Source organism: Acinonyx jubatus, chromosome E4 (assembly GCF_027475565.1).
Source record: "Acinonyx jubatus isolate Ajub_Pintada_27869175 chromosome E4, VMU_Ajub_asm_v1.0, whole genome shotgun sequence".
NCBI classification, from domain to species: domain Eukaryota; kingdom Metazoa; phylum Chordata; class Mammalia; order Carnivora; family Felidae; genus Acinonyx; species Acinonyx jubatus.
The window spans coordinates 43,917,282-43,931,491 of NC_069395.1; the positions used below are offsets into that span (position 1 = coordinate 43,917,282).

At 35.4% G+C, this 14,210-nt stretch overlaps 1 protein-coding gene across 13 annotated transcripts in view; it reads left to right on the plus strand.

The window, feature by feature from the left end:
• SMG7 (SMG7 nonsense mediated mRNA decay factor) overlaps positions 1 to 14,210 on the plus strand; it is a 90,365-nt gene that overhangs the window by 42,792 nt on the left and 33,363 nt on the right. For 11 of the 13 annotated variants that reach the window (XM_027074373.2, XM_027074372.2, XM_027074375.2 and 8 more), the window contains 3 exons: positions 8,852 to 8,883; positions 11,414 to 11,531; positions 13,275 to 13,407. In XM_027074373.2, coding sequence (XP_026930174.1) covers positions 8,852 to 8,883; positions 11,414 to 11,531; positions 13,275 to 13,407 — 283 coding nt within the window. Of the gene's footprint in view, positions 1 to 8,851; positions 8,884 to 10,653; positions 10,798 to 11,413; positions 11,532 to 13,274; positions 13,408 to 14,210 lie in introns of those variants that run through there. The other 2 variants (XM_027074376.2, XM_053209485.1) reach the window with 2 other exon arrangements.

Here is a 14,210-nt window from a genome sequence, read left to right on the forward strand (position 1 = left end):
TATATAAACCTAACAGGGTTTTAAACAGTTTGCAGATTAAGGCCATCAAAAATATAGCATGGTCTCCACATAGTAACTTTACTGTTTGTTACATGAGACTGCATTTTTTAATGTAGTTCTCTTTGTGGCAAGATTACAACATTAATAAAAATAGATCTTTAAGGAAACTATTGATGATTCCTCATAGGGAAAAACTATTTGGCTTGGGAACTTAATAGATATTTTACTTCTTATTTTTTGATCAGGTACTCCCCAGAGCAGGAGATGCAAAGTTTACCGTAAAGAGGCCAGGTAATAAATATTTGAGGCTTGGTGGGCCATGTGGCCATTGTCTCAACTACACAGCTCTGCCCTTGCAGCAGAAAGCAGCCATAGACAGTACGTAAATGAATGGGCATGACTGTGTCCCAGTAAAGTTTATTTACAAAAAGAGATTCAGAGTAAAGGAAGGAATTTCACCCATATTCTGACTGCTGTACTGGAATATAAATTTTACTTCTTGTGGTCTTTTTTATTAAAAATCTCAGGTAGAATTTTGTTTTCTATTTTAACAAATCTTTTAATTTAGGCTAGGTGACTTACATGTTAGTGTTTAGTTGACAGAGTCTATGTTAGCTTTTTATGTCACAGAATTTTTAAATTCTAACTTGAAAGAAGTAGAAATTACTGGACTTCAGAGTCAGAACTAAGTTTGTACTTAATTCTACCTAATTGCTTTGTGACTATGGGCAAATTGTTTCACATTTCAGAACTTCAGTTTCCTTGTTTATAGAAGAGGAGTAATACTCGACATCTTCGGGTTATTAGATTTTCCATTTAGCTGTCTTTTCATCCATTCAATTTAGCAAGATTATTTTAGTCATTAATGTATCTCTTTCACAACTAATGGAGAACTGCACAGAATGAGCACCTCTTGACTCTTGTCATACTGAGGAACCAAAACTCCTGGGATTTCAAGATGCTTTAACGTTTCTGTCAGACAATTTTTATCACGTTTTTGCACTTTCGTTAGTGCTTGAATTTTTAGTTTTACAGTTTCTCTTGGACAGATTGTAGTATATAAAAGTATAAAGTAAAATTTTGATCTGTATCAGTGGAAGCCTGCTACCAGAATAGCTAGATTTTACATTAGACATTATTAGACTTAATTATCTTATTTTACAGCCTCTAAGAGAAACAGGCTGTTTGTAAATAGTTCCTGTAATATGCTCAATAAAATCTTTGAAAGAAAGTTGGTGTCCTCATTAGGCAGATGGTAGCATACTGAAATGATACTTACAAGCAGATCTTGCTTGAAATGAGAAAATAACCTTTAGACACATGATTCTAAGTATAAGATATCTTGTGTATACTTGAGTGTAAACTTTTTAGCTAATGTCTGGAAGCATAGTAAAATGTATTTGTAACTTTGCAGGGACAGAATGAAAACACTGTTGAGTCTAGTAAAGATGCATATAATTAGCACTGGCTTTCTCGGTATAAGTTTCATAAATTAGTGCTCCGGTAGGATGTTGTATTTTTTGTTTGTGTGTGTGTGTGTGTGTGTGTGTGTGTGTGTGTGTGTGTGTGTTTGTTTTGGAAGAGTGTGTTCTTTTGACATGGGTAGAATAGGATATATGGCATTCTTCTTTTTTAAGTTTTTAATTCTATAGTTAACAATCTATAGATTGTTATATTAGTTTCAGGTGTACCATATAGTGATTCAATAATTCTGTACGTTACTCAGTGCTCATCATGATAAGTGTTCTCTTAATCACCTATTTTACCCTTCCCCCCACCCACCTTCCCTCTGGTAACCATCTGTTTGTTTCCTATAGTTACCAGTCTGTTTCTTGGTTTGTCTGTCTCTTTTTTTCTTTGCTCATTTGTTTTTGTTTTTTAAATTCTACATATAAGTGAACTCATGGTATTTGTCTTTCTTACTTTTCTTAGCATTATACTCTCTAGCTCCATCCATGTTTTTGCAAATGGCATGATTTCATTCTTTTTATGGCTGAATACTATTGCATTATACATTATATTATACCACATTTTCTTTCTCCATTCATCTATCAGTGGACATTTGGACTTCTTCCATAATTTGGCTATTGTAAATAATGCTGCAGTAAACAGAGGGGTGCATTGTATCCCTTTGAATTTGTGTTTTTGTATTTTGGGAGTAAATACCCAATAATGTGATTACTGGATCATAGGGTAGTTCTTTTTTTAACTTTTGGAGGAACCAACAAACTGTTTTCCACAGTGGCTGCACCAGTTTGTATTCCCACCAACAGTGCAAGAGGATTCCTTTTTCTCCACATCCTCACCAACACTTGTTATTTCTTGTGGGTTTTTTTTTTAATTTTTTTTTTTTATGTTTATTCATTTTTGAAAGACAGAGACAGAGCACAAGCGGGTGGGGCGGAGAGTGGGGGAGGTATGCAGAATCTGAAGCAGGCTCCAGGCTCTGAGCTGTCAGCACAGAGCCCGACACGGGGCTCAAACTCACGAACCATGAGATCATGACCTGAGCCGAAGTCAGATGCTCAACCAACTGAGCCACCCAGGCACCCCTCTTGTGGTTTTTTTTAAAAAGTTTATTTATTTTGAGAGAAACAGACACGAGTGAGGGAGGGGGAGAGAGAGAATCCCAAGCAAGCTCCATGCTGCCAGCACAGACCCCAACACAGGGCCCAAACTCACGAAACTTCAAGTTCTTGACCTGAGCTGAAACCAAGAGTTGGATGCTTAACTGACTGAGCCACCCAGGCGCACCAGTTTGTGTTTTTCATTTTAGCCATTCTTTTTTTTTTTTTAAGAAATTTTATTTATTTATTTAATGTAATTTCTTGTCAAATTGGCTTCCATACAACACCCAGTGCTCATCCCAACAAGTGCCCTCTTATTTTAGCCATTCTGAAAGGTGTGAGGTAATAACCTCATTGTAGTTTTGGTTTGCATCAATGTGGAACATCTTTTTTTGTTTTGTTTTTGATTTTATTTATTTTGGGAGAGACAGAGAAAGAGAGAGAGAGAGTATACAAGTTGGGGAGGAACAGAGAAAGGGAAAGAGAGAATCCCAAGCAGGCTGTGCACTCTCAGCACAGAGCCCAGTGCAGAACTCGAAATCATGAACCATGAGATCATGACCTGAGCCAAAATCAAGAGTCGGACGCTTAACCAACTGAGCCACCTAGATGCACCAGTGTTGACAGCTTTTCATGTGTCTTTTGTCCATCTCTATGTCTTCTTTGGAGAAATGTCTGTTCATGCCTTCTGTCCATTTTTAAATTGGATAATTTGTGTTTCTGGTGTTGAGTTGTTTATGTTCTTTTTATATTTTGGATACTAACCCTTTATCAGACATGACATTTGGAAATATCTCCTCCCAATCGGTAGTTTGTCTTTTAGTTTAGGTTTTTTGTTTTTTGGTTTTTTTTTTGTATTGTTTCCTCCGCTGTGCAGAAGCTTTTTGTTTTGATGTGTCCCAATAGTTTATTTTTGCTTTTATTTCCCTTTCCTTAGGAGCTATATCTAGAAAATGTTGCTATGGGTGATGTTGGAGAAATGACTACTTGTGCTGTCTTCTAGGATTTTTATGGTTTCAGGTGTCACATTTAGGTCTTTAGTCTAATTTTGACCTTATTTTGTGTATGGTGTAAGAAAGTGATCCAGCTCCAGTTTTTTGGAGCTGGTGTTTCCCAACACCATTTTTCCCCCATTGTATAGTTTTTCCTCCTTTGTTGAAGATTAATTGACCATATAATTGTGGGTTTATTTCTGGGTTTTCTATTCTACTCCATTGATCTGTGTCTGTTTATGTGTCAGTGCCATACTTTTTTGATTACTGCAACTTTCTGTAGTATATCTTGAAATCTGGAATTTTACTTTTCTTTTTCAAGATTGCTTTGGCTATTTGGGGTCTTTTGTGGTTCCATATACATTTTAGGATTGTTCTAGTTCTGTGAAAAATACTGTTGGTATTTTGGTGGGGACCGCATTAAATCTGTAGATTGCTTTGGGTAGTTTAGATGTTTTAACATATTTGTTCTTCCAATCCATGAGCATGTGTCTTTCCATTTCTTTGTGTCATCTTCAATTTCTTTCATTAATGTTTTATAGTTTTCAGAGTGTAGGTTTTTTACCTCTGTGGTTAAGTTTATTTGTAGGTATTTTGTTGCTTTCAGTGCAGTTGTAAATGGATTGTTTTCTTAATTTCTCTTTCTGCTGCTTCATTATTAGTGTACAGAAATAAAACAGATTTCTGTATTAGTGACTTTGTATCCTGTGACTTTACTGAATTCATTTATCAGTTCTAGTAGTTTTTGGTGGAGCCTTTAAGGTTTCTATACACAGTATCATGTCATCTGTAATAGTGCAAGTTTTACTTCTTCCTTACCGATTTGGATGCCTTTTATTTCTTTTTATTGTCTGATTGCTGTGGCTAGGTCTTCCAGTACTATGTTGAATAGAAGTGGTGAGAGTGGACATCATTGTCTTGTTCCTGACCTTAGGGGAAACACTCTCGTTTTTTTCCCCATTAAGTATGATGTTCAGCCTTTATTATGGCCTTTGTTGAGGTATGTTCCCTCAAAACTTGTTTTTTTGTTGAGGGTTTTTATCATGAATGGATATTGTACTTCGTCAGATGCATTTTCTTTATCTGTTGAAATGATCATATGGTACGTATCCTTTCTCTTATTGATGTGATGTATCAGATTGATTTGCAAATATCAAACCACCCTTGCATCCTGGGAATAAATCCTACTTGATCATGATGAATGATTTTTTTAATGTATTGTTGGATGTATTTTTTTAATGTATTGTTGGTTTGCTAGTATTTTGTTGAGGATTCTTGCATCATATTCATCAGAGATACTGGCCTGTAGTTTTTTTATTTTTTTTATTTTTATGGTGTCTTTATCTGGTTTTGGTATCAGGAATGAAGAGAATGAGTGGATTTTGGGAGTTTTCCTTCTTGTACTTTTTGGAATGGTTTGAGAAGAATGGGTGTTAGATCTTCTTTAAATGTTTGGTAGAATGCCCCTTTGAAGTCTTAAGGTCCTGGACTTTTGTTTTTTGGGAGTTTTTTGATTACGGATTCAGTTTCTTTGCTGGTAATCTCAGTCTGTTCAAATTTTCTATTTCTTCCTGCTTCAGTTTTGGTAGGTTATATGTTTCCAGGAATTATATCTGTTTCTTCTCAGTTGTCCAGTATTGTTGGCATATAATTGTATTTCTGTGGTATTGGTTAATTCTCTTCTTTCACTAGTGATTTTGCTTATTTGGGTTCTTTCTTTCTTTCTTTCTTTCTTTCTTTCTTTCTTTCTTTCTTTCTTTCTTTCTTTCTTTCTTTCATGAGTCTAGCTAGAGGTTTATCAATTTTGTTGATCTTTTCAAAGAACCATCTCTTGGTTTCATTGGTCTGTTCTGTTTTTTAGTTTATATCATTTCTGTTCTACTCTTTATTATTTCTTTCCTTCTCCTGGTTTTGTTGTTCTTTTTCTACTTCCTTTAGCTTTAAGGCTAGGTTGTTTATTTTAGTTTCTACATATCATTTCTGATCTACTCTTTATTATTTCCTTCCTTCTCATGCTTTTGGGTTTTGTTGTACTTTTTCTGGTTCCTTTCGGTTTACAGTTAGATTGCTTATTTGAGACTTTTCTTGTTTCTTGAGGTAGGCCTGTATTGCTATAAATTTCCCTCTTAGGACTGCTTTTGCTGCATCCCAAAGATTTTGGATCATTGTATTTTCATTTTCATTTTCATTTGTTTCCATGAAAATTTTTAATTTATTTGTTTTCTTGGTTGACCCATTTATTGTTTAGTAGCATGTTTTTTAATTTCCATGTATTTGTGCTCTTTCCACATTTTTTCTTGTGGTTGATTTCTAGTTTCATAGTGTTATGATCAGAAAAGATGCATGGTATGACTTTGATCTTTTTGAATTTGTTAAGATTTGTTATGTGGCCTAATATGTGATCTACTCTGGAGAATGTTCCATGTGCCCGTGAAAAAAATGTGTATTCTGCTATATTAGGCTGGAATATTCTGAATATATCTATTAAATCCATCTGGTCCACTGTATCATTCAAAGCCACTATTTCCTTGCTGATTTTTTGGTTGGATGATCTGCCCACTGATGTTAAGTGTTAAAGCCCCCTACTATTATTGTATTAACTGTTTTATGTATTTGAGTGCTTACATGTTGGGTGCATAAATATTTACAATTGTGTTACCTTGTTAGATTGTCTCCTTTATTATTATATAGTGTCATTCTCTGTTACAGTCTTTGTTTTAAAGTCTGTTTTGTATGCTTTAAGTATTGCTACTCTGGCATTCTTTTGACGGCCATTTGCATGACGTTTCTCCATCCCTGTGCTTTCAATCTGCAGGTGTCTTTCGGTCTGAAATTAGTCTCTTAAAGGCAGCATATAGATGGGCCTTGCTTTTTTTATCCACCCTGTTACCCTGTGACTTTTGATGGGGGCATTTAGTTTGTTTACATTCAAAGTAATTATTGTTATATAAGTATTTATTGCCATTTTGTTAGTTGTTTTGCGGTGGTTTTGTAGTTGTTCTCTGATCGTTTCTTCTCTTGTTCTCTTTTGTGATTTGCTGGCTTTCTTTAGTGATATACTCAGATTCCTTTCTCTTTGTTACTTGCATATCTATTACTGGTTTTTGATTTGTGGTTGACATTAGGTTTGTATATAACATTGTTTGCAGGATATTTGGTATTTTTTATTACATTTTATAATCTTAGGTTTTAATGGTATAAGCCAACAAGCCTTGTGAATGTAGTTTGTTTTTTTAGTTGCAAAAGTTTAACACCCAAAGTAAACAGTGGAGCTAGGTAATATGAATAATGGGATTTGATGTGATGTTACAGTTGAGGATGAAGTTTAGCTATTTATTTTTATTATTCATTTATACTGATAGTTCCTATATGGCTTGTGGTTACCTGTATAACGCCCAGTTATGATTCTGTCTGAAAACTTAATTTAGAAAAAATAAATATTTTTTAAAAGCTAAGAAAATGAAAAGGTTCACATTATGTTTTGATGGAACGAAAACTCACAGCTGATATTAAATACCTAATATTTACAGTAAAAATTTTAGAACCTCTGTGTATTCTCTAGCTTTTATGTTCAAGTTTGTTTTTAGAAATGGAAATCTCATTAGTTTATATACATAACTTTTTAGAATATATGAACATGATTTATCCTTTTTCCTTTCTTCACTTAAAAGATCTTTATTGAATGCCTACTGATTGCTAGGTGCTGTGCTAATAGGCATAGGGGTTGTGACGGTGAGCATTCTTAAAATCTGTGATATCTACTATGTAGAAAAAAATAAGTGCTTTGAGAGTATAAAATAGGAATATCCTTCATCTAAGTAAGATTTCTTGAGAAAGTTATGTTTCTGAGACAAAGTATGAGTAATAATTAACCAGACAAAAGGGGAAGAGGTATTCCTAGCAAAGGGACTCTTCTTTACAAAGGTGCTGTGTATGAAGGGAGCAGAGCACATTGGAGAAACCAGAAATCCGGTAACCAGAGCACAGAGATCAAGGAAAAGAGAGAATAATGGTAGAAGCAGTGTGCAGACTCTAATTTTTGGAGTGCAGAGAACTTTGTGGGACACTTTAGTAAAGATCTTAGTTTTTACTCTAAGAGCAGTGGGGAAATCATTAAAGCTTTTGAATGGGACTGTTGGTATGGTCAGAATTTGCATTTTGACAAGATCCACCAGACAGCTGTGGGAGAACAGAATGAAATAGGGCAAGAGTGAAATGGAGAAAACAGTTTGGTGGCTTTGCATTAGTCCCAGCAAGAGATGGTTCAGAACTTGAATGTGAGTGGATGAAGAGGAAGTAAAGGGAAATCCACACATTCAAGATACATTTAGTTGGTAGAATTCTCTGGAGTTGATAGATTACCAGGGATTTGGGAGAAAGTTGTCACAGGTGACTTTGAGGTATCTGCCTTTCACAATTGGAAAGCAGTGATACATTTGGTAGGGCAAAAAACACTAGAAAGAGAACCAGGAGTGGGGGTGGGAATGGGTCATGAGTTCAGTTTTGGACCTCTTGATTACAGGCAACTCTTGAAAAATTTGAGAGAGGAAAGAAGCCACAGCCAGAGGAGGAGAATGCGGGACAGAAGATTTTAGAACTGTGACAGACTTGAGCGTGTTTAAAATACTGAAGAAAAGGAAAGATCCAATATAGAGAGAAATTTCAAAATTATTGAAGGAGGAAGGGGGTAATTAAGGGAGCAGAAGTTCTTATTAAAGTCTAGAAAGAGCCTACTCAAGTGGAATTACTGGTCTTAAATAAGAGATGCAGCGCCTCTTGTGTTTTAACAAGAGAGAGAAAGAAGAGGGTTGTGTGAACCTAATGTTTAGTAACTGGGCATTGTTTTTCCTGAGATGGGGCTGCTGGCCTTTACTGAAAGGGGTCGGCCTCAGGAAGGAGGCAAAATCCATGTCTGAGGAAAGTGGGAATTTTGAGATAGTTATAGTGGTTAGTGAATTGAGAAACATAGGATTTCCTGGCTGCATTGAGGGAAAATTTTTTGTTTAATGAGTATCATTTAATATTATCTTAAATACATTTGGAAAACCACAAGAATGTGAGCTCATAGAATTCATGGTGACCCTGTATACTTTTAAGTTATGGCATCAGTTTGCCAAAACCTAGTGCTACCCTGGATATTAAAGCAGGGACACTATTTGCAATGTCACAAATAGAGGTGCTATACATCTTGATGTAGTATATGATTTCACCTAACTTTTAGGTTTTAGTGTTACTTATGTTGAGTAGGCCTAGTTTGTTTCTAACTGATGTTCTTTTTTCCCTTTTTTTTAGGCAGGCAGAAGTCCTGAAGGCTGACATGACAGGTACTGGCTGGCTCATTTGGTTTTCACAGCTTATTTTATATACCATTAACGGAATTAAGGGAAGGGTCTCATCTTTCCTATATTACTTGTTGCACTGTCCTAGTTGCCAAAAGGGATGATGACTTAAAATTTGCTTTAAATAATTACTGTTTTTGAACTTTGAATTCTTTTTTTTTTTTTTTTATGTTTATGTATTTATTTTGAGAGAAGGAGGGAACACGCACGTGTGAGCCAGCAGGAAAGGGGCAGTGAGAGAAGAAGAGAGAGAATCTTAAGCAGGCTCTGTGCTGACAGCTCCCCCAGTGTGGGGCTTGAACCCATGAACCATGAGATGATGACCTGAGCTGAAATCAAGACACTTGACCAACTGAGCCATCCAGGCGCCCCTGAACTTTGAATTCTTACTTAGATGGTTAAGAATTTTATATAATCTGTGCTACATTGTATTGAATATTACCTAATTTAATGCATATAACCATTTAATTTTTATGAACTATTTGTCATCAATTTAAGACATAGAAGAAAGAATTCATATACCATATAAATAAAAATACCTTATGGTATTAAGTTCATGTCTTCCTGTTGATAATTCTCCAAACTTGAATAGTAAGTAAACCTTGAGAAAAAATATTTGTAGGAAAACTGTACTAAAAGTCCTTGAAATTGACTGAACTGCCTTGCCACCTTTCTTTTCTCCCTTTTTTTGTTTTGAATAGCCAGGGTATTTTTGAAAGAAGAACTGAAAGTCCCTAGAAGGAGCAGATGATTTTAACTCCAAAATTAGGAAATATATGGCACTATGTAGTGATCAGTATGCTCTCTATAGCAGCATATGCTGTTCTAAAGTATAAAAAGAGATAATGTGATAATGAATCTCATTCTTATTTTTGAGGACTTTAGTTCTGCAGTGAAATCCACAAAGAGTTAAACTGTTACAACCAGCATTCTGGCCAGAATTTACAATCGAGGAAATTAAGACTCTTTAGATGTCTTTTTCTCAACATTGCAGGCCAGTGTTAATGTTGATGCTAATGTTTTAAGAATGTGGTAATACCATCGTCATCTTCTTAAGATAAAAAGAAAAATTCTAAAAACACTTTTTACAGGTATACTTAGTATAGCACCTCAGTTCTTCCCCATTATTAACATAACTGTCGTCATCTTCCTTACTACGGATATTGGTGTCAGCTCTGAGGCACTATATTATGCTTTTGTCATGGTAGGCATAATCTCCATTATGTGACCAAAATTGTGCATGGAGTGATGTTAGGCTGACTATACCTTTTACTTTTTCTTAAGTATTGAATACCCTCAGGAAGTAGGGTTAGGGTTTGGCTTTTATAGGGGACATTTGGCTGCCTAGAAACATTAAGACATGAAGTAATTTAAATGGTAGTCTGTCTGATAAAACAGAGTTAGTGATCCCTTATAATCCTTTCCTTGCCATCGATGAATTGAAACAAGACTGAATAAATCTATAAATCTATTTAGCCGTAAAACCTAATAAGGGACCAAGAAGCTGATACTGCATCCTGTTTTGTTTTGTTTTGTTTTGTTTTTAGTCACAAACTCTTGTGAGGATTAACTCAGGAGATTTTATTTGCAGACCTAGAGAAGAGTAAAGATTATGCCATTGTGTCCCAGTAAAATATCAAATGTAATCAGAAGCCTAATTGAAAAGTCTTTTATTAAGTTCTTCTATTGGGGCAGATCACTGTCAGTTATTGCACTCATAAGCCTAGTAATCAGAAAGGCTAATGTGTCTTTCAGGACTCTGGCAGACAGTATGGCCCCAACTGAGTATTACATTTTGTCATAGCCTGACTTCCTGATTTCATCTTTCACCCAATCTCTCATTTGGCCTCTTGAGCAGCTTAATCATCATGTGCTACAAATTCTCATTTATGTTAAATGGCAAGTATGGATTGCTCACAAAAGTTTCTTGGCAGGCAATTTATCAATCATTAAAATAACCCTTACTGTTATGGCTTTATCGGGTTGACATTATATAGAGTAGGAATAACAGCAGAATGCGCAAACAGCTGCTGGATTGTGAACAGACGTGAAGATTCTGTAAGGACAGTTGAGAATGATTCAGAATAAAAAGAAAAAAGCTGCTCTGGACAGAGATACACTTATGAGAGTAAACAGACCATCTTGGCAGTTCATCATTTCAAATGGGGGGACTTTTGTGGCATATGGCTTCCTGTGATATGAATACGTAGAAATCCAAACTAAAGCAAAGGGTGCACCATTCGGGTTTTTTTTTTGTTTTTTAGCCTTTTTCATGGTGTTATTTCAAAGCTAAAAGACAAATACACAAGCATTTTGAACCAGATTCAGTCATTAGCCTGAAGGTGAGAGTCGTTTTAAAATGTAGTAGTATAAAACTTCTGCAGCAATCTATGGTATGAAGCAGGTTTTTGCTTTGGGGAGTGGAGAGGGAAGGAGTCATTGGTGTAGTATAATGGTTTTAACTCTGTTTTTCTATATATCTGCTGTTTGTTTGTTTGTTTGTTTTGTTACTCAGATTCTAAGCTGGGTCCAGCTGAGGTCTGGACATCCAGGCAGGCTCTGCAGGACCTGTACCAGAAAATGCTAGTTACTGATTTGGAATACGCTTTAGACAAGAAAGTAGAACAGGATCTGTAAGTACTATCATTTGGGATGTCCCTGTAAGAACAAGAGTCTCACCAAGACTTTAGAATAAAAAACAATTTGGTTGTTTCTTCTTAACCTGTCTCAGAGTAAGGTCTTTCAATGAAAACAAAAAATTCTAGTACTTGTGATTTTTTTTGAACAGAATATTTGACCATTGTTATTACTTCAGATAGTCTTAGGCAGCAAGAGGAGAATGCTTGAAGTTGAGTCTTATTCAGGTCTTTGGGGTATATCATAAAAACAAATCTATGTATATTTCAAGTACTAAGAGACAGTGTTTGGATTCTCTGTATGTGTTCAGTCCTGCATTTAAACCATGACTAAAAAATTCAACAGTAAACTTCAGATAAATCTTCTTTGGTGAATGTGATTCTATAAATTTCTCCCAAAGGAAAATGTGTTTGCATTGTAAGGGAACTTCTTCCTTTTATAAAATAAGTAGGTATTTCCTTCCCCCCCACCCCTAATAAAACTAAAGAAAGATTTTGTATATTTAGGCTATTCCACTTGTTCTTTCTATGAGAGGTGAAATGACAGATGACCAGATTCCCAAGTGAGTAAATAAATGCCTTTTGTGGAGGGCCTTGCCTTATAAATTGGATCACGGATATTAGCCTGATGAAATATTAAGAATCAGTTAAGAATATTCTATTTAGTAATGCCTAGTACCCTAAGTTGTGGTGAAGATTAGTTTTTCCTATATTGTTCACCTTTCTTAGATACTTTATATTTTTAGGAGTTCTAGTAATAAAAGAGCTTAATCACAGCCACTCAGAATCCGTATCTATGATATTAGAGGCAAGGATAAAATGTCATCAGAAATACTGAGGGAGCGATTGTCCTCATGAAGCATTAAAAACGCAAGTGCTCTAGTGTCTCAAAAGTTGACATTGATAAAGAATTAGGTACTTTCCAGGTAGGTTGTAGACCTTTCATCTGTGTTTGCTTCCTTTAATCAAGCCAGTAATAATCTCCCTCCATCCTAGTTCTGTTTTCCCCACCCCCCACTGTGGTTTCCAAGTTAAGGAATGACTGTATTTTACCCTAACTGAATCTAAAATGATTCTTTACACAGCTTGATTCAAGAAAAACATTTTATAATAGAATTTTGATATGCCGTATTTCAGCACTGTGTTTTTTCCTATTTTAAATAGCCAAAATTGAAATATCAAAAAATGAACTTATATTTCAAGCTGTGAAGAAAACATTAACCCCAAGAGAAATAAAGAAAGCATTAAAAAGAATTAGAACAGAGTGCTGTGGGAAATAGATTTTATGGAAATAAGAGATATGGCTTAATATCGAAAAAGAAATTTTCCCCTTATACCTGTCACTTAATAAGGATATACTCAGTCATTTCTTGGCACAGTGTATATGGCAATTTGTTGATAGCTTACTTTTACTTTGGTCTTGCGACTGTAGTTCTTGTTTTGTACTGGGATTCCTAAATAGGCTTTAACTATAGTAGTTCTAAAAGATTAATAACTGAAGCCACAGTCTGATTATTCGAACATTTGGTAAGTGTTTACTAAGGTCAGTTGGATTCTATTGCATGTCTGGTCTTGCTCAAAGAGGAGCATAAAGTTATTTAAATAAGTGAGTAACTTTAATGCAGGTTTACTGTCTAGTGTGTTATAATTATAACAAACAGTTCTTTCTTGTTCTCAGGGGGACCAGTGTCTGCCCAGTGAGTCACTGCTATACCAAATAGAATTACATTTTGTTTTCAGCTGGAATCATGCCTTTAAGAATCAGATCACAACACTACAAGGCCAGGCAAAGAATCGAGCAAACCCGAATCGGAGTGAAGTTCAGGCAAACCTATCTCTGTTCCTAGAGGCAGCTAGTGGCTTCTATACTCAGGTGAGTTCTGCATTGTATATCAGTTCTCCTAGAATTAGTCATGAATGTTCTTTATACACATCTTGTTTAATAAGTACTTTTTGTTATGATTATGGGGGCATCCAGGAGTTGATCACCTATAACCCCTCAAGTGAATAAAAATATCCCAGATTGTTGACCATAAGACCTTTAAAACAAAAAAGATTCAATCAAAAAAGGTTTATGGGGCTCCTGGGTGGCTCAGTCGATTAAGTGTCCTACTTCGGCTCAGGTCATGATCTCGCAGTTTGTGAGCTCGAGCGCCGCGTCAGGCTCTGCGCTGACAGCTCGGAGCCTGGAGCCTGCTTCTGGTTCTTTGTCTCCCTATCTCTCTGCTCCTCGTCTGTTCATGCTCTGTTTCTCTTTCTCTCAAAAATAAATAAACATTAAAAAAATTTTTTTTTAAAGTTTATGTTTTGGCTTAAAGTTTGGAGATACAATTGTGTGAGTAGAAAAAGGGTCATGAGAGCCATATCTTAGTGAAACAGCAAAAGTAGTCTGTTATAAGTGGTATCAGAGCAAATGTGAATTTATGGGTATGGGCATAGTTCATTGTGAAAGTAACAGCTGTGTTGTGCCAGGTAAGAAATAGTCAAAATTTGTGATATCAAGTGAGTTTTCATAGTATTAATGTGTTTAGTAGAATTTATCTGAAGCTTTAAATGCTGTTAAGCTACCTAAGAAATGAAGTAAATTTTCCTCCATTTTAATAATAAAATGATTACTTTATTATTTTAATGATTTATCATCCTCAGAGACTTATCTTGTGCTTGGTTACATGCTGA